The sequence below is a fragment of the Mycteria americana genome, chromosome 10 (genome assembly GCF_035582795.1).
Source record: "Mycteria americana isolate JAX WOST 10 ecotype Jacksonville Zoo and Gardens chromosome 10, USCA_MyAme_1.0, whole genome shotgun sequence".
Taxonomy (NCBI): Eukaryota; Metazoa; Chordata; class Aves; order Ciconiiformes; family Ciconiidae; genus Mycteria; species Mycteria americana.
The window spans coordinates 11,217,837-11,238,746 of record NC_134374.1 but is presented as its reverse complement, the minus strand read 5'-3'; the positions used below and the strand labels follow the sequence as shown (position 1 = coordinate 11,238,746).

General features: G+C 45.6%; 1 protein-coding gene across 2 annotated transcripts in view; it reads left to right on the top strand.

Moving 5' to 3' along the window:
• ARHGEF9 (Cdc42 guanine nucleotide exchange factor 9) overlaps positions 1–20,910 on the top strand; it is a 191,809-nt gene that overhangs the window by 154,680 nt on the left and 16,219 nt on the right. For both annotated transcript variants that reach the window (XM_075513089.1, XM_075513088.1), the window contains exon 9: positions 8,279–8,410. In XM_075513089.1, the coding sequence (XP_075369204.1) occupies positions 8,279–8,410 (132 nt within the window). The remainder of the gene's footprint in view (positions 1–8,278; positions 8,411–20,910) is intronic.

Sequence of the window (20,910 nt, the reverse complement as noted above, 5' to 3'; positions counted from 1 at the left end):
GTTAAGAAAATGGAGAAAACTCTTCTGGTGGTTGCTTTATGAATAGAAGCCAAAACATTAGAGATACTATTTGCACATTTAAAATGAGTACCCGCTTAAAGATATTTCTAAACCAACCTTATGTGTAGTGATCGTATGATTAAGGAGCTGAGAAACACAGGCAAGGCAAAGTCAGCAGAGGGATTCCTCACTAGCAGGCCTTCAGTCTCCTACATTTTTGCCATGTGTTTAAAAAAAAGCCACACTAAATTTATGTTCTCCTTTTCGCCCCAGATTTTTTTAAAATCATTGTATGAATATAATCTGTAAATAGGGTTTTTGAAGCAGACCAAGGACAAATATTTTTGTAAAGCCCTCTCTGTGTTGTCATCGATCCATGTGTTTAGCAAGTAGATACTTAGAGTGATGGAACAGCCTTTCTTCCTCACAGTCATGAAGATCTGGACTAACTCCACATTCAAGTCAATGGGATCATACTATGTAAATTAGTATATGGGAAAGATGCATTAATCCTTTAATTTATTTTTTTTTCTGGAAAAGATCTAGGAAAGCTGGGAGGAGAGGAAGAGAAATCCAGGTGCATCACCTTCTGATTGTGTATCCTCCTTGACTGAATTAGTTTCATTGCTATAATGAAGGTTGGATTCATCCCTGGATCTCTTGATAAAACATAGAAATGCAGCAATCGTAGCTGGTTCTTAAATTATGACTGGCTGTGAGAGCAGAGAATGCAGATGATTTGCTTGATTGTTTTATTGTTGTTTACTGCGAAGAAACCTCTCTCTCACTGACACGCAGACTCATTTTCAGAATTAGAAAACTGCTCTCAAGGAGGCACAGGACCATCAGATATCTCTCCAGCCTTCAGTAAATTCCATGTGATGAGCTAATGTGTGTCACTTGTAAGAAATGCCAAGACCCTCATTGTAAATAAATCTAGATTAAGGACAGATCAATTCCAAGTCAGTGAATATTCATGTGTGAGTGGAAAGCCAAGGTCACCTCCACATAGGATCTATGGAATAGCAGTTTCTTTTTCTCTTCCATTAGCTCAGTTGATAATTCATTTTTATTTAGCCATATCCTTTATAATTCATTCCTCCTAAGCAGTACCCGTTCTTTATCTCCATCCTATCCTCAGGAACTTGCCAAATCATTATTCTAGGCTTTTTTCAACTATTCAAAATTTTAAGCACAATATTGCAGCAATATCCTTCAGCTTCTCATAATATAGCAAAACCTGCTGTTGCTACCGCTCAGAGATCCGATGGGAATACAGCTACTGCCCTCATTCAAAGGAAAACACCCTTCTTGCCATTTTTATTCTGTAATTTGCATCAAGGAGAGTCATAGAGTTGTGATGAGAACACTAGAGGATGAGAGCTAGATCCAGCAGAGGAATTCACTGCTTGATTCTTTCCTCTAAAGTAACTTTTGACTCATCAGATCCAGCCCCCACTTCACAGATGTCCATGTAATGGCCAGAAGGATGCACAAAACCCCCAAATACTCAGAAGTTAACTATAGTATAATGCAGGAAGAGAGCAGGAGAAATCAAAAGCAGTGCCAGATGCTTAGATCTGTCCTAGATCTGTGCAGATGCTCTCTTTAGGCATTGCAAACCCAAGCTGCTAACCTCCAAAAACCCCACTCAGCTGATCTCTATCTATAGGACACGTCTTCCAGGACATAGGCCATTAGGGGTTGACTTCTTACTGGCCTGTAGGGGTTCAAGCTCTCATCTTCTACGCGTAGGCAGTTGTGGAGTAGAAGAGGGATGTCCTGGTACATCTCCCTAGCCTCTTCCAGTCTATGGGGAGCATGCATTTATCATCTGGGTCAGAGAGTAGAAGACCACGACTCCCAGTTCATCTTCGGTGGAGGGCACTCAGCTGAGAGAGTGACCTGCTGTCAACTGTGCTTCTGCAAATGTTCATTCAGTTTATATTAAGTGCTCAGTGAAAGAGAGACAGGAACCCACAGCATTACCCTCCCATCTTTCTGTGGCCCTATTCCTACTCTAATTAGAGTCTGTACCCAAAAGCGCTTCCTTTCTGTCCCTCTGTGTGTCACAGTGGCTTCCTGATCTCTCCAGCCGGCCCGGCAGTGCAAACGAGCCATAGCAGCATGGACCTGGGGTGTACAGCACAGTCTTCCTTGAGACAATCTGAAAAAAACCACTAAGTACAAGAAAGCAGGAACTAGGAGAAAAAAATTAGCGGTTCAGGCTTTTTTTCACCAGAAATCCAGCCAGGGCACAAGATAGAGGTAGTCCCTAATTCCTACTGTATGTTGCACTTGGTGAATTATTTCAGCAGCAACCAAGGCTAAGTGTTTAAGCATGTTGAAATCTTTCATTTGGAGAAATGTCTGGTTTTCCTCAACATCTCTAGACTAACGATGTTGACTCTCTGATTTGAAATTGCATTTTCATTTCTAAATTTACCTGTGTTTTGCGATGAGATGCTGGAAAAAGAAGAAGAAGAAAAAGAAAGGAAAAAAACCTTCTTCTTCTTTCTCTTCTTCTTTAAAGAAGAAGAAAAAACCCAAACCATACAAAAAATAATGAGTGAATATTTGAAATGTCCTTGTATACAAAGTGTATGTACACATTTTCTTGCAAGGAGAGGGTGTTATTGGGAATGGATACATATTGCTGATCCTAAAACAAACAGAAGAAGTAGGGGGCATGTCCTAGCTAATTTAAGCAGAAGGGATTTTACTGAATCCCATGGAGTTGTGCCTGTGTCTTTCAGGAATCCTTTTTATCCTTCAAGATATTCTGCATGGCCCTGTGAAGGTGGATTTCAGGGTCAGCGTTTGAAAAATGCGAATATCCTTGAGGTAACCAAGGCCAGATTTTTTTTTCCCAAGAAGTCACGTAAGCAGGGTCTGATGGTTTAAATTGCAGATGGGACCAGGAAAGGGTGGCCTGACTCTAGCTGCAGCTGATAACCGTGCTGTGGCAGCCAGGGCGTGAAGTCTTAAGGAATTATTGGCAGCTTTGGCAGCTTAATACAAGTAATGACTGAGCAGAATCTTATGGAAAGATTCTGATCTCACTGACTGCTGCAAATTAGAAATAATCCCAATCACTTTGAAATGTATTTCTGTATAATTTGTAGGAACGTGGTCTTGACCGAAAAGCCTGGATTGGACTGTTGCCATGCATGACTCACTTCTTTATTTTGTAACCTGAATTTCCAATGTATAAACAGACCTAGAGAGGTGCTGCCCCTGCCTACACCAAATTCTCTAGTGCCTTTTGTCCTTTCAGTTGTTAATGGCGCAGAATGTAGGGCTTCCACCACCTCCTGCCGAGACCTTTCAATGTCTGAGAGCTCTCGTTGTTATGAAGTGTTTCCTGATGTTCAACCTCTATTTCCCTTCACTCAGCGTCATCTCCTCACTTGTAGTTAAATACCCTCAGATCAAAACAGTGACATTTAAAGGCAGGCAGGCAAAACCGGCACACAAAGTTAGCTGGAGCGGGTTCAGAACAGCCTGCGAAGTCTCTGGATCAGACTTCAAACAGGTCAGACAGAGCCCATCCTGGGCAGCCTTTACATGCTCAGTCCCTTCTCGTGCTCTTGCCCTCTGAGAGAGAGTTACAGATCTCAAAGATTAGTGGGTAATATCTAGCTATATATACACAGACAACAGTACTATTATAAAGAGATTATTTCCACAAAGCCCATCATCATTTCTAAGTCCTTGCAAGCCCCAGTTTGGGCAGTGCTCTATTTACAGGCACACAAATGAGGCAGCAGAAATGAAGGAGCGGTACGTCCCTGCCTTCCTCTCTGTGTCTGCTCCCGTGCAGTCTTTGCTGGACAGCCATCGCAGGAGCACGTTCACTGCTCTCCTGCCCTCCTTATGGCTCCTGCAAGCCCACCGAGGCACGCTGGTGAGCGTGCTGCAGTGCCCAGCTCGCTGCGACGCTGCTCCCGGGCAGGATTTGCAAGCTTGCCATTTGCTTGGGCACGACTGCGGTGCCCACCACAGCCTCCAGTGCAGCTGTGCCCTTGCTGAGTGCCCGTTACAGATGTGGGGATGGAAAACAAGTCTGTGCTTTGGCACACCTCAGAATTGCTTTCTTTTATGCCTTTTCATACAGCTCTTGAACCCCGTCAAAACAAAATGAAGGAGCGATCCCTGCAGCATTTCAGGCTCCCTCTCTGGCCCTCGTGGCAGCTGCCAGCAGCGCTTGCCTCCCTTTCAGCCCAGGGTTTTCTCAGAGGAGGGAGGCCATGTGGCACCCATTCCCTGGGAGGGGACCTGTGGAGGTCCCCGAGCCAGTGGCGGGATGTTTGGCACAGGAGAGAGCCTTGCTCATCAGCCTGGATTAGTTTTAACTTGCTATTTAAACAGATTACTTTGGTTTATGTAGATATCTAGATATTTCTACCAAAGATTCCCATGGGTTGCCACTTTGGCAGGTTTCAAGAGTATTAAATTTACATGAAGGGAAAAATATATATAATTGAGAAATATAATGAACACTGTCCTTTTAAATTTCTTCCCATTCTTGTTATTTACGGGTCCTTTAAATCAAGATTTGGTGCCCTTAATTATGTAATCTATAATAGTTGGCCTCAGCCTAATATTACGTTATTGAATCCAAGAATGACATGAAAAAAAGATGCATGCAGCCAACGTACTGTTTTCAGAGTGAGGACAGCCTGATGAGAAATCCTCCGGGGAAAAAAATTGCATCAGGGACTGAAACAGATCCTTCTTTTTTTTCTTCTTCTTTTTTTTTTTTTCCCCCAGCAACAGAAGGTATCAAAAAATGAGCCTGATGAAAAGGACAACATTTCTCTTGCTTTCCTTTTTCTGATCTTTCTGTAGCCCAGAGTGCTAATCAGCCTGTCAATCTCTAATTAAAGAACAGCAGTGTCAGGCAGAAGAGAGCCCTGCTCGCTGAATGTTAACTAGTAAAGGGGATTTTGTGCCCAGCAGTGACAGCAAAGAGCTATGTCAGGAGGTGGGCTGGGGCGCAGGGGAGCGGGTCGGATGGGCTGATGAGCATTTCCGAGCCTGGGACAGCATCTGCTCAGGGATTGCTCGTGGGAAGAAGGAGCGGGGCAGACTGGGAGGTGTAACGTGCTGCAGCTCGCAGTGCCATGCCCTTCCTTGTAAGGTTGGTGCTCCCAACAGCGTTTCTTTCATGAGGCTAGTAAAAACCCTTTGGTTCTTCCCAGTCCCTCGTTACAGAAAGCGGTGGTCACCTATAGAATAGTTGGGGAGCTGATGATCGACTTCTTTCTGTAGCAGCAGCTGAAGAGCTGACCCTCTGCTGCAACACTCGGGATTAGCCCCAGGACTTTATATGTCATTCTGGCACTGGCAAGCTTGAGAGAGCATGAAGCACACGTCCAACCTAGATCTGGGTGACGTTCTGCTCCCATTACTGCACACTAAGTAGTTGGACTCTGCCTGTGACTGCATGAAGAAAAGAGGAATAGGCTTTCTTTCTCCTGCCCTTTGTATGTAGCAGGATGCACAGTGCAAACCCTTGATGCAGGCTGGGGAGGGCTGAGGTTTTTTATTATAGGCTTATAGGATAACTCAGGTTGGAAGAGACCTCAGGAGGTCATCTAGTCTTCTCTTGGACATTTTGCTGCTGTGCTCTGCTGAAGTCAGTAGAACATCTGCTAGGTTAGAATAACTAGAAGTTCACCCTCTTCCTTTTTTAGCAGTATTTCTCTTAACTTACAGAAGGATATAGATGATCTAGCCTCTCTAGGAGTTGCTTGGAAAAAAATGGAAAAGGAAAAGAAAAATGTTTCCTAGTTTTGTATAGGATTGGAGGGATCCAGGCCTAGGACTGGCTTTAGAGAAGGACTGGGAGGAGAGGCATTGCGGAAAGCCTGCCTCAAGTCAGGACCAAGTATCGAGGCATGCTGGCGTAGTCATGTTAGCAGTGGAGCAGAAAAGCAAACGCTTCCCTCCTTGCCCGCCACCCTGCAACCGACCCCATGAGCCTCCCCAGTAGGGACGCTCCACCAGCAGAAGACAGTTCATGCTGTTCAAAGAGGTGCTATAACTGTGTCGGGAAAAAAATGCCTTTCAAGGTTCATTGCATCTGCTGTAGGAGGTCTGGCAGCACACCCACACTGGTGTATTGCTATAGCAGCTGAGGGCTTGAGGAACAGGCCGGGCCACGGAGCTGCTGCTCTTGGGGGCTGAAGGCTGGCCAGCCATGCGCTAGTCCAAAACTATTTGCAATATATATTTCCAAATTTGCTAACCCAGCACTGGAAATCATCTATTTCTAGCCTATGGACTGTATATATAAATTGTTTTCCCAACATAAAAAATGCAATACAAATCCTATCATTTCAGATCTAAATTTTTTTGGTTTATATTGCTTGCAGGGACTACACAGTTTGGATTCAGCTAATCAAGTAGAAGTGTTTACAGAGTCCTCTGTGTGTCCTCAGGCTTGAGATGCTACCACAGGAGTAGAAGACAAAACTGGCTTTCTATTTTTAGCAGCCAGCCTCTTCTAGGCTCGCCCCCTCTCATAAAAGCTCCCATCCATAGGCTTGTCTGAATCTTCTTCGTATAAGCTCATGTTTAGCCAGGAAAGCCCACAATTTCTGGAGCCGGTGTGTTTTCTTCAGAGGCTTCTTGTTCAAGGGCTTGTGGATACCTGAGCTGTCCCAGCAGCGCACGGTCCCCGGTTTCTGGCCAGGAGGTTCCACGGCTGAAATCGGACCCTGACACCACACTCTTGAGACACTGCAAGGTGCACAGCCCATCCCTTCTGGGAACGACCCTCTGTGTTCCCGGGAAGTTATCCCTAATTAGGCCTTCAGATACCACAGCCACAGAAGAGAGATAGAGAGGTGGATAAGTACCTCGCTAAGGCGATTTGAAAGTCTGTGCTGCAGCATGATGATGCAGTGACTTAATGAAGTTGCTGTTGTCACAGGGCCCAGGGACTCAGGCAGTCACTTCCAATCAATGCTGAGAGGTTAATTACACATTTACCTGAACAGCAGTCTGAAATCCTCACCAAGAAATTAGGAGTGGGGATGACTCTTGGTTGCTTTGGCACCTACAAGTGTAAGCACTACCAGAAAAGCCTGTCTATCTAGATGCCCCCCATAGCTGGCTGAACCTTTGCAAGCTGTTTGCTGAGATTTTGTGATGGTCTTGTCCCAGAAATTGGTTCTAGTTTGGCATCAAAGCCAGAACTGCACTAGTTTCAGAGCCAAAAAGAAAAAAAGAGAAAGAAAAAGTCAGAGCTTTTCTCTCACTTGTTCCTGAATCCTGCTCCTTACCTTTTAACTGAAGTCATCCTGATTCCTTCTGTGGTGTTTCAGAGTGAGAGATACACTGAGATGCCCACAGGGCAGGTGGTGGTGAATTCACCCATTTTTAATAAATACATTTTAATTAACTTTTTAAAAAGTCCAGCTCATCCCAATTAGTGGAGGGTGACTGCATTTGTTCTCTCGGAGAGTGGGAGAGCGCTGTGTTTTCAAGACCATCTGCTCATGAATCCTTAAAAAAAATCGGAGAGGAAAACAAGCGTTAGCCGGAGGCAGAGAAAGGATGAGGGCATTCTGGCAGCCGGCCGGGGAGGCCTTGCCAGCCGGGGGGGGCCGGAGGCTGCCAGAGGAGCCGGGGTGGTCCTGACAGTTTTTTGGAGATGGGGAGCTCTAATGAGCTATGGGAGAAGGGACTGTAATTGCCTGAATGAGTGGGAAGAGAGGCAACTATCTGGAGGGGTGAGTTTTGGGAGCCTCACAGGTGGGGGAATTGATATCCCAGTGTAGCTGACTTCGGTAGCTGGCCTGAGATCTCAGGAGGGGATGTGCGTTGGGATGCCATTTTAACGGGAGGGGGTGCCAGGGGATTTGCTACCCTGAATACAAAGTGGCGCTGCCGTGGGCAGGAGGAAGAGGCTTCGCTCTCAGGATGCCATCGGCACCTGCGGTGAGATCCAGGGTCTGGTGGTACTTGGAGAGGGGAGATCAGGGACAGTGTCTGGAGCAGCAGTTCTGCTGTTTCTTTTGTCATTGCAATGTGAACCGTAATGACCGTGCTTTGAGTGTCCACAGTTTTACTTCATTTGTTTCCCTTCCTTCAGAATTATCCCCTATCTCCAGTTTCTGGTCTGAAGTCAGACAGGGTGGCTTTGAGAGCTGCAGAAGGACCAAAATCTTATTTAATTATTGTTCCTCCCCATCCTGCAAAGAGAAACATATCCACTGCCCTGGCTGGGAGCGGCAGTTCACTCGGCCTCGTTCTCTGTGCCCTCTAGGGAGACGATATCTTGGACCGCAGCTCAGAGTTGATCTACACGGGAGAGATGTCCTGGATTTACCAGCCTTATGGACGGAACCAGCAGCGTGTTTTCTTTCTCTTTGATCACCAGATGGTTCTCTGCAAGAAGGTAAGGACATCCAGGGAGAAAGCAGCACGGCTAAGGACATACTGCGGACAGGCTTTCCAGTCCAAAGTGGTTTTTAGGGCAAGGTGGCTGTTTGTTACACATGCGGAAGAGGACATGGATAGCACTGAGGAAGGGCAATCCACATGCTAGAAATACTGAATTCCAGGATGGTGAGTATACCACGATAGAGAGATTTTTATGCTCGTAGCAAATCCAGCCTCCACTTGTTCATTTCATGCCTTTTTCTCATGTGCCCCTCATTTGGCTCGTTGCCTCACTTCTACTTTTGGGTTTTGGCTGCAGCATATGATCTGGGATTAGATAGCCCTAGAATTTCTATATGAACTATGAAGCCTGGCACTTGGGCAGGCAACTCAATTACTACATTAAAATGATGTTCGCTGCCTCTTGAAGAAATATCAGGCAGCAGCCTGGTCTGTAGCAGGGTATATCTGCAGTCACTTGGTGAAATGCTTTTTAAGCCTCATCCTCGTGTAGCTGCTGTGCTGGTTTTTGTAAGGCATATCTCTGCCATGAAACCCATCATGAAGGCAGAAAAAGGTAGTGAGAGTACTGATGCTAATGTGTTGTAGTATTAATAGCAGCAGGTGAACTGTGTTTTGGAGCAACTGTGTTAAGCAGCAGCATCGCAGCTGTATTGCTGTAGCCTGCTAAGGTGATACCAGCTCATTACCATCACGGCTGTTCGAAGTGAAGTGACAGAGCTCATAAGTCCTGGGTGCCTCTGTCTTCTGACAGATGGGGATTCATTGACATTTTCACTGCAGCTATACAGATAACTGTGCAGAGGGAGTCCCCTGGACCAGCTTCAAGTGGGAGCGAGGGCGAGCTGCAGACGTCTCCAGCCAAACACACCAGGGCTCTGTTCCTGTCGTATCTCATATGCTAAGGAAAGGTTGAGCGAGACCCGCGTCGCGTGGCAGCCCTCCGAGGAGTGCCCTGCCGCTGCAGGAAGCGGCGTGGGTGGGGGCGTGGGTGGCTCCTGACTCACCGTAGCATCACTGCCCGCTGCCGCGGTACGCAGAGCTGCGGCCTGTGCAGTTCAGTGGGTGGCACATTCTTCTCCTGAGTCATGGTTGACTGGAATTTTGCCTTCTGCTTATTTTTCCCCTCCTTGTTGCTGTGCCTTTTACTTCTTTCCCGTCTCTGTAAAAAAAATAACCGCAGAGCAACAATAACAAAGTCAGAGAACTGTCAAAGTGAGTCTGGAAGTACACAGCTGGGTTTAATTTTTAATCTTGACCTCCTACACTTTGATTGTGACCCTGAATTTCCGATTCATAAGGCAGCATCCAGTTTGGCTTGCACTGGGTCTGATCCATAGAGCTATCGAGCGTTCCCTTAATTCCTGGGAAAATCAGAGCTGGGATTTCCGTGGTCATCAGTATGAGTGGAGAGCATTCAGCAATTCACAAGAGGCTGCTGGGGGCTCGAAAGGTTGTATCAGTATGCAAACAGTGTTAGTGTGACACTGTCCTCTTCCCTTATGTATTCAAAAAGCATTTTGTGGTGCATGTGTGGCAATGCTGCACAAGAGATGCCTTCATGGGAAAACACCTTGCAGATTTTAGCTGTCTCGGAGACAGCATGGTGGTCTGGGTCTTCCTGGCAGAGAGACTGACTCCATGTCGGGATCTGGCGGGCTCTTCTGCCACTAGCCGAGGTCTTGTGGGGCAGTGTCCCCCCTGAGCTTTAAGGTGACAGAGCAGAGGGTGGTAACTCATCTGGTGAGCCCAATATCATGGGCACAGAGTTCATACCTCGTTGTAGGTTCTCCTTCTGCATCTCTTTTTCCAGCATCAAACTGCAGTTGTTATTCTTCAGTGTTGGGGTAGGAGGGGAGGCGGTTACAGCTGGACTCTCCCATCTTGATAACGTTTTCCCTGAACATGGTTAATAAAGATTGTCTGAGTATGGAATTTAGAGGAGTGTTAGCTCACATTTTGGGATCACACATCCTATATAAAATAAATCTGAATGATTTATAGCCTGTGTTGTCTTGACCCTTGTGTCAGGCGTTGCTGTTACACATCCCAACAGGCAACCATCTAGCAGGATAACCTCTGCTTTAGAGCCAGAACACTATATCCTGGGGCTTTCTTAGTGAAGCACCATTTATACCAAGGTGCGGGAAGCTGGGGCCAGCCTTCCTTACTCTATGCTTTAAAATTATTCTCCGAGGGAGGTGAAATATGACCCACACATCCCCAAGAGCGGGGAGAAGACAGCAGGTCTGCAGGGGTGCTGGTGCTCCAGTCCTGCCTGGCCAGCAGTGGGCAGAGCACCATGTCCCGGGGTCATCTGCAGCACAGCCTGGTGCCAGTCATGGGAATTAAAGTGCTGGAGAGTGGCGTGAGCTTGCAGTATGCTTTCATGTCCCACTTCAGCCAGCCCTCAGGGAAGTGGAGTTGTCTGAGTCCAGAAGGGAAAGTTCGAGATTTCCGGAAGGTCTCAGAGTTCAGACTGGTCCAGGGCTGCCAGCTCCTCTGCTTTGTGTACAGGGAGAATTAAGTCCTTTAGAGGTTTCCAAAGCAGCACATTGAAAAGCACCCCTCGTATTCCAGACACAGGCAATGAGAAAATTCATGGACAACCTGACCTATGTTTTGCATGAGGTTTGTTTAGTTAGTGAGCCTGATCAAAATTTTCAGCTTTGGTACCACTTACGATGGCACATCTCAGTGAATTTTCCTCTTCAGAAAATCTTCTGCCTATGTGGGTTTTCTTCAGATATAATAAATTAGTAGGTATGATACATCCTTAATCATGACATGGTCTATTTGAGAAGACATTTATTTCTGAATTTTAATGGTTGAATTTTTACCTCTTTATTGGTCAAAAGGGATTTTTAATAGAAATAAGGAACTAAACCCAATTCCTTATTTAACTCTATCACAGATACTTTAGTTTGATGAAAGCATGCTAGATATCCTGAGAGGCTCTAGAAGACAAGTACATATTTCAAACAAGATCTCCCACTCCTCCAGATCTTCATTGGAGTTATCTGCACATCATCCTCACCTTCGCTACCTGTTGTCTCCCTGGTAGATGTTTGCAGCTGCAACAGCTCTGTGCTCTTGAATCCCTTAGTAATGCATATGGATTCTGTGGTTTGGCAGATACTGGTACATGAGTTTCTGGGGGAACAGATACAGTTCAATGTCATAAGCTCTGCGACAGTTTTGGATGTTGGTATTCTCTGTCATTCCCTTTGAACTCCATTGCCTGCAAAACTTGTTACACAGTGGGCTCACGCTGCAGAGACTGTCAGATTCCTGCTCACTAGTTCGTGCAGTGGAAGATGAAATAATTTCTGTGTGGCAAAACTGGCTGGAATCAGGTTCACCCCGGCAGACTTCAGGTGAGGTGTGAGTGGCATCCGCCGATACCAGTAGATGCATGTTAGGTCCAGGAAGATGGTATATGAATTCCTGCAACATCTGGAGAAGTGCTGGTGAAAGCCAGTTTTTCTTTTGCTGCAAAAATTTCAGCAGCATTCTGCTTCCAGCCAGCCGACATGCTGGATACATCAGTCCCAAGGGAGCACACTGCTACATACATGCCCGCAACCCTTGTCTGTGTCTGTATTGCAAGCTGCTGATTCTTTGGGCAGGCTGTATTGCTGCTGAACCCAGGCAGAGTATTAAAAAATTCTATCTATAGCCAAGGTAACAACTCATTTTGTACCCATTATTTAAGGTAAGCACTGTGTGCAAAGTAATACGTCGCCCCACCCCCATGTAAGTTTGGGTTTCTTCATAGCAGCTTTGCTATCAGCTAGTAAACAATGAGGACTGCTCTGGTTCAACTGCGCTGTGTCCTTTGTGTGGCTCTAAAGACAAGGCACAATCCACAGTCTCAGAAAACACCTTTTTTTTTTTTTTCATGTTGGATCACATTTGTTCCATCAGCTATACAGGCAGATGACCTCGGAAAGTTTCAGCAGGACTCCTATCATATGCTACCAAGAATTACCAAGTTGCCTTTTCCTACTGATTTGTCCAGTGTTGGCTGTGCCTAAGGAATACGGTCTACTGGCTGTGGTGGTATTTCTAGTATCCAGCTATCTGCTTTCAGCAGCAGTTAACATATTTCCCAATAAACTCCTGTCTGCTTTCTATCTGACCTACTTTCCAGAAGCTTTGCCATCCCTTTCTGTTGATGTCTGAAAATGTTTCAAGGTTGTGGGACCTTTTTTTTTTGTTGAACATCTGGCCAAGACATTTCTGTGAGCAAGGGTAACTCTCAGGGCGATTCTTCTTGAGATTATCACCTAGTTGTTCCCCTGCTTGATACGGCAGCAAAAGATCATCAGTAATGCCAGGCCAGCCATCTGACAGACAAGAGCTCACTGATCAACGTTCACTGTGTTTATTAGTTGTTCCCAAACATTTCAAGCAAGGTTTCAGCATCTGCCTGGCCTTTTGAAATCGTGGGCGTCCACACATCTCTGCAGGTTGGAATCACCCCCTTGTATCCTATTGCTCACTCATCTCATAAAGGTGATGTGCTGCTCAGCAGATGGGTGGGATGGACTGGGCGCTGCCACTGGGAGCAGCTCCTTGAACGTGAACGTCCTTGTTGTCTTCCCACTGGCTGCATCTCCTAGGATTTTTCCAAGGGCTTTGGCAATGTGAGCCAAGCCAAGGGTCTGTCTTTGCAAACAGGCATATGGGCAGCTGGGTGATTACCTGGTTGGTGGTTTGTTTGCATGCAAAGAACCAGATATTAGTATAGTCGTTAATATGACTATATTGAACTATATGAGTCTATTAATGTGACTGTAATGAACTAGTCATTAATACAGTTCAGCTGTCAGGAAAGGAGTGATGGCACTGGTCGGATCCAGGGGCAAAGCTCAGACCCTTCCCTGGTCGCCAGTGTAAGTTCCACTGCCTCAGACTGAGAAATCCCGAATGCATTTCCATGACCACCACGTCTTGGATAACTGACAGGACTTCAGACAGAGACCTAGTTTGTGAAAATGAATAATTATAAAGGGCTGCATTCAAATGCGCTTGACAGATGTTATCTCCGCCAGTATGGGTATATTTAAGTCTTTCTTCCAAGCAGGAAACTTGCACTAAGTTTTACGAGGGCTGCATGAATAAGAGCAGTAGCAGCAGGTGGAGAAGCTGACACTATGGCAGCTTCTCCAGCTTTCATTTCTGGCAAACATCTTGCAAAGCAACTTGTGTGGGAAGATTTTCACAAATAAAAATTGGTTTCCAAGCTTTACAAATAAATCTCTTTGGCTTAGACTTTGCCATCGGAGACAGCACTGGTCACTTCCTAATACCACCCTTGAATTATGTTCTGGTGCTAGGAAGTGAGAAGTTTAATCAGATGAAATGGCCATGTGAACCATTTCAGTGTTCAATAAACTGAATACTGAAATAGCAGTGGATGTAGGTAGGTACTGCAGAAGATTTCCTGAACCTGTGTCAAAAGGAGAGCACTGAGTTAGTTTGGATGTGTACGGTTCCTGATAAAGAGCCACTGGGAGAGCTCACGATTAGATTTTCTTTGCAGAGCTGGGTAACTTTCGGCTACTGGATTAATGTCAAACTCTCCTAATGAATTTTCTGCCTGTGCTTCCTGAACCAGAGGTTGGGACGTTGCAGTGTGCATGAGGACAGAGTGGTGCTTTCTGCAGAAGAGACTGTCAGTTGGTTATCCTAATGCAAAAATGCCTTTTGGAAAGGAAGAAGGGAATAAACTGTGTAGGAAGCAAGCACTGGCCTCAGTTTGACTTACCATATGTCTATAATCAGGAAAGAAGAATACATATTCCAGTATGCTAACCGTAATTACCAAGAATTGAAGTCAATCCTTGATGATAGTAGCATTAAAATATGTTGCCTTAAAGGCACAGGGTCTACTTTTCTTACCACCCTGAAGTTGAGAGAGTTTGACACAGAGATGCTTTAAATTTGCAAATCATAGTACTTAACATCCAGGACTGTGACACGCAGCATTAATTATGATCATAGCTTGTTATGTTGGGGGATGCTCTAGGTGCTTAGCATGTATTAGACGAGGATCTTCTTTCTTCTGTTCTGGATAATAGTTTGGATTTCCCCAACGGGCTCGAGCGTGCTGTGGCATTAGGCTGGAAATGACAGTATGAAGTATGAAGGGTTAACAGAGTTTCGGCACCAAATTATGCTTTTCTTTCACCAATAGTTGAACAGTCCTTGATGGGGCTCTGTGTTTAGTGTTTTCTGACAGCGCAGAAAGATCAGTGACTGCATGAAACACATTTAGTTTTCATTTGCACTTTTAATGTGTCTCTCGTAATCAAGAGGCAATGCAAACTCCAGCTTGTGCTTTATTGCTATTGCTGTCTTCCCTTGAGCTCTCAGAGCAAAGCAGGTTGGATGAGAAGCAAAATGAGACCAGTTTAATAGCAATAGCCAGAGAGTCAGCCAGAAATAGCTGTGCTATAGGAGATAGAGTAAATAAAATAATGCTGTCAAACTCCATTGCAATTCACGTTTTCAAATGGGAAGATAAAGGAGACGTTTCTGAGCCCTTTTTGTAAGAAGGTCTAGTTCCCATATCGCTTCTGTTAAAAACATTGAGGTAATCTTTGCACCAAAACAATGGCCCTGCTTTTATTACAGGCTAAATAGGTCTCGCAGGGCTAGCCGAAAATCTTGTTTGCAAACACAGAGCAGCACTGGGACAATTCTTATTACTTCAAGTGGTTTTTTGACCCACAAAGAACACTGACTTTTGCAGCAGCTCCCACCCCTTCTCTTTTCCTGAAATGCCATGTTTTGGGTCAGGCCTGGGTCCAGCCTGCAGCAGGGTGGGAAAATGGGTCAGGCTGTGTTTCACTGTTTTCACTCGGTGTGCTGCACTGACAGGCAAGGCGTGCTGCTGTTTGAGCTAGTGAGATAGCATAAGATGAGCATGAAGATGACCAAAGAAAACACACTGGCTTGGTCCCAGCCCCAAAGCAAAGTATAAAATGAAGTTTTTAGAGAACAGTGTTTCCACAGCCCCGTGGACATAGCCCTGCGTTCATGCCCAGCTGATGAGTGCGTGCTGTCTGCAGACAAGAGGTTTCTGTGGGTCCACACCATAGAGCATGGCAAGGAAGTTTGATCCTCCTGTCAGTCTCCTTGGCTAGCAGATAGCTGAACGTGAAGGACGAATTCCAGCAATTGACAGGATATATATTGAAAACAGGTATGAAAAAGTACTTTAGCGTTCAGATACGGCATATTCAAGAAAAAACATTCCTTCTAATGGTCAAAATAGCCCTGAATGCATTTGCTCCCTGTCCCTTTTGCAGAGATGTGCACGTGCCAGTGATGTGCCCTGAGCGCAGTTTTGCAGGAGGACTCGTGCTAAGGAGCTGTACTGACCGGCACCAGCAACCTGCAGCAACCTGCTGGCTGGCGTTCCGCTGCCTCGGGGAGGCAGGTGCTGCCTTTTCGCTGCTCGGTGTGCAATAGCAGAGAGGGGAGAGCAGACTCCAGAGAGGCTGCTGGAACGCAGGAGGTGTAAGGAGAAAAACATCAGGGTCAGCCAGAGGAGCCAGCTGGAGGAGGGCGGGAGAAGAATGTTAGTTGCTAATTCAACAGTAAAATCTAGAAAGGGCTGAATTTAGAGTCCCTCACAGTCTGTGTTTTCTTTTCTGGATAGGGAACAGGTTTCGCCTACTCATATAGCCATACAGATATACTCTGTGCCTAATTTATCACTCCTGTAATTGCAGTGGGTGTAAATTTCGCCCACAAGCGAAACCTCAAGAGCTGAAAATCTAACCCTCCTCTTGCTCTGGCCTTTCAGCAGCACAATTTTAAGCCCCTGGGAGCAAACTGGAGAGACCAGAAAAGCTGAGTGACGTGTCTGCAGAAGGGTTTCCCATCTCCTCCTGTTACTAGTTCTTTGGAAATGCACTCGCCCTCGCCTCGCTGCTTCGCAGCCAATGTGACTGGGCTTGAGGTGGAACAAGGCATCAAAATGCCACTGATGTTCCACTAAATACGTTGAACGAAAATAGCATTTCCACATAAATGCTTTCAGCTCCAGTCCTCCCCCACTCGGATCCCACACCGCAGCTTCATGGAGCTGGCAAGGATGAATCAAATGTCTCTTTCCAAACTCAGGAGACAGACACTGCTGAATAATTTGGCAGGAATCTGCCGACCTCCCCAGCACAGCTGTCCTTGTGCAAGGAGGAGTTACGTAAGCTGATATCGCGGAGATTTTGGCTCCCCTCTTCCCATGGCAGCCCCTGGGGAAACTTGTAACAAACAATTTGGCCCATCCTAGGAAGTTTGTGGTAGGAAGAGAGTGGCCGAGGTTGTGTCGTAGAGGTGGTGTTACATTCCCCTGTTTCTACTACGATCCGTCCCTCATTGCATTTTCAGGTTGTGCTCTGCAGACCCCATTTCCCTGTTCCTAAAGGCTGGCTCAGCCCAAACTGCTTGTTCGACAGGGTGGTAGCAAAGCTCGCAGTCACTGGCATCCAGCTACTTAGCAGGGCTTAGATTATTTTCTGATATCAAGAATATTTAGGACAAAAACATTCAAAAGGGTTCACTGAGTTTTAGGGTCTCATTTGGACACAAGAGAGGCCTAGTTTTGCAATGCGCTCAGGCTCCGCGGAGGTCGGTAAGAACGGTGTGTAACTGTCCCATCTGAAAAATCAGCCCACAGTAGGGTTAAGTTAAATGAACAAATGCTACGGAAAACTGTGTCCTTGGTGTTCATGAAAAGCAGGCTGGGCTGCTGTCTTCAAAGGGTTTCTTTAAGGTAAATTAGACTTTAAAAATGTAGGCTCTGAATCTTTTTTTAAAAAGCCAAAGAACGTTGAAAGCCCTTATGACTAAAGATACCCAAAGACATGGCAAAGTGGCACTGTGCCATGCTCTCATTGCTCATGGCAGGCTGGGCAGAGTGAAGATAGAGAGCCGGCAGGCAGGAAAATAAGGACAAATTTCAGGAGTAAATTGAAAAACTCTGCTCGCTCCCCCTGCTTCTTCCACTCTGCTCTGCAGTCACTGCCCAGGTCAAGGAGAAATCATCAGAGGGGGGTCTGAGACCCACACCTTAGTGCAAAACACAACTCAGCCTTTTCCAAACCTCTGCCTTTTCCAAATTGTGGGTTGGTGTTTGGGTGCAGTTATTACGGACCCTGGTTTAGTCTTTTCCCAATTTCAGCATCAACTATTCACTCTTCATCATGTGTTTCAAAATCAACTATTCACCACGTTGTAGAGTTTGCCTGTAGGTGGGTCTCTCTTCAGCCTCACCCTTGGATCCCCATTTTCCTTTGATACCTGAAGAACGCATCATCTTCTGGGCAGAAATAGTCTGCAGGGATTTCTGCTTTTTAAACCGAGCACGTTGCTACCTTGCTGCCTTGTCTGTGTTACGTTTCAATTATTAGTCGTTTCAGGCAAGCCCTGGCTTTGCTTTATCTGTGTGTACACAGTGTAATACTCTCGGCCTTCCAGCCCCACGAGTGCTTGTGAGGGCTGTTTCTTCACCAGCGACACTCCTCACTCCAAGCCATGATCTCGGGTACGGAGGAGTGAGGGGAGAAACCCCTTGTGCGACATTGCGCTGTCACCCACGCTCAATGCAAGAGGAAAATATCTCACAAAACCTCTCTTGGGATGATCTTCTGTAAAGCTGTGGTGGGGACGGAGTGACGATCCCCAGCGGAAGAGCCACCCTGTTGCATGTTACTCAGGCCGTCCTTTGCCTCGCAGGAGGGATGGAGGGATCTGCACCATGCTGCGCCTGCAGAGCCTCCTCCTGCCTCCCTTTGGTCTGCCAGCTCCGAATCCCGAAGCATGTGTAACGCTAAGCTATTCCTACAAGGCTTTGAGCCGTTAAAGATCCACCATCAAAGGCTTTCAATGTGTCTTTCACTGATTACTTATTTACAGCTCCCAGTTGCCCTGTAAAATAAGCAAATATCATATCCCATTATAGAGATGGGGAAGGAATGAGGGAGGAATTGCATTTCACCCGAAGGCCTGCAGCCAGTCCCTGCCGGCCTCGGGAGCTGCGCTCAGATGACCTGACTGCATCCATGTACTCGGGGTGCATAATTCCTCCCCAAGTCATTTTGAAACTCCTTTCCTATTGGAATACACAGGATTTTGGTAACCAGGAAGACCAGTAACCTACACGTGCAATGAGAAACTTGTAACAGATTATTCTGTGGTTGGCATCTTTTCTGTTGTCAGCTCAGAAGAGGGATCTAATGACTCATGGCTGGAAATGGCTCTTTTTCCGCTTGTGTTTTACAGATGATTTGTTTTACACATGAGAAGTAGAGTATGACCTAGCATAGAGTAAACCACAGAACGTGAAACAATGTGCCATCCTAAAATCATAACCCTTGCTTAAGACCTCCCCATCCATTCTTGCACACCACCTGCTAAGAAATAAATAGGAGGGGTTTCTGAAATGCATTGACGATGGCTGCACGCAAGACTAGCAGGAACAAATTACCTGGGACACGCACCAGGCCAGGTCCTCTCGAGTGCTTACCTGTGCCCTCTGATGGAGGGGAAAATTTCCTCCTTACGTGCTATGTGCTGCTTAAGCCGTTGAATAGCTTTTCATTCTAATGCCATTTTGCACTGGCAATTGACTGCACAGGGAGATTGCCCTCCTTGTGATTAATACTGTATTTCCTCTGCAGCGTCACGGGAGGGTTTCACTCTTACAGGGTCTTGCACAACCACAGCAGGCAAAGGCAGTGCCTGGCACACATAGCTACGGCCTGGGGTACTCATGGCAGAAAAAAAGTGATTGATTAAAGCTAGAGAGCAGGAGGAGAAAGCAGTACTAAAGACAAAATAGAAGTCAACTTAATAATAAGAGTTATTGAACAGTCTGATTTACAGATGCAATCCTTTCTATAGATAGCTATATCCACTGCAGTAATTTGGAGGTAGGTGCGTAATTCATTGTGGAAGCAACATCCTAACTTCAGATCTTCACGTTTTCCAATAAAAGTTCAGCCTTGTTTTCCTTATGATGGCCACAAATGAGTTTTTTTTCTTTCAAGTGCAGCTAGAGAAAGTCACCTCCCCCCTCCAGAGAGGGGACAGTGAAATGCAGAGATAGAAGTCAGAGTGAGAGCGGGAGAAGATGGCCCAAGCAGGTCACACAGACAGGTACATCCCCCTGAGCGCAGCCGCTACCTCAGGCGCAAAAAACCTTCGACAAAGCAAATGCAAAGAGCAGAATTGTGGTAGGTTTACGTAATGTGTCAAAACTTTGTTTTGTGCTCCCATCAAATACTACTTTTTTTGGCTTCATCTTTTCCTTGTGAATCCTTAGTACAAATTACATGAACAGACTGCAGAGCATTATTCAGAAGAGCTTAATTAACCTCAGCTAGGGAAAGAAAAGGAAATCATAGAAGCTGTAGGGTAAAAAAAGATCATATTTAGACAAATAAGTGCAAATGACCTAGATGCATCAATTGCCTTAGGAGCCATGCAATGCAGTCTGGATGCTGTCTGCAGAGACTGCAGGTTTATGTCACTGCTCCTCCTGCTTGCTGTCCCGGTCTGTGCCTTGGGGCTTCTCCCATACCACCCCTGACGTCCCTTCTAATCCTACCTGCTCTCATCCCGTTTTCTCCTCCATCTGTCACCTTTCTCTTAGACATCATCAACACGCAGAGCTGGGAAGGACCCCGGGAGATTAGCTATTCCCTTCGCAGGATTAAGTATACTCAGATCATCTCTGATGGATGTTTGTTTAACCTTATTTTTGAAAATCTCCAAGGAATGCTGTCCTGAGACTTCCCTATTTTGTCTGTTCTACTGTTTAACTACTCTTATAGCTAGAAAGATTTTTTCCCAAATATCTAATCCTGTTCTCCCTTGTGGTAAATTAAGTCACACCACAATCAAAATGGAGAATAATTGATCACCAGCCTCCTTAGAGGAGAAGCAGCTTTCACATATTGGAGTACCAATAGCGCATTCCCTTTTATTTATGTCCTTTCTAGATTAAACAATTCCTTTGGCCTTTCCCCACTGATCAGGTTTTGAGAGTCTTTTTTTGTCTTTTTATATTTTCTTGCACTATTTGATTTAACTACAAAAAATAATTTTGTATGACATTCAAAACTGGACGGTGTAAAACCAGCTAGTCTCATCCTGGCTTAACTATGGAGAGGATAATATATAATACTATACTAATACAGCCAGCATATAAATGAAGGTAAATTTTATAGCTTAATAATTTCTTCCTAATTCTCTCATACGTTATTCCTGGGATAATCAGGAGTAATAGCAGCAGCCTGTCCCAGCTGCCATTTCTGCCCTGCCCTAAGCTTGAGCTCCTTTTGATAGTGTGGCTACTTACATAGCTGGTAAATCTCCGTTTTGTGTATACATATTTGCTTTGCTCTTCTGACATGTAGTACTTACACCAGTCTGTTTAAACAATCCATGTTCACCCTCAGCCACACATCTGCTTTCCTT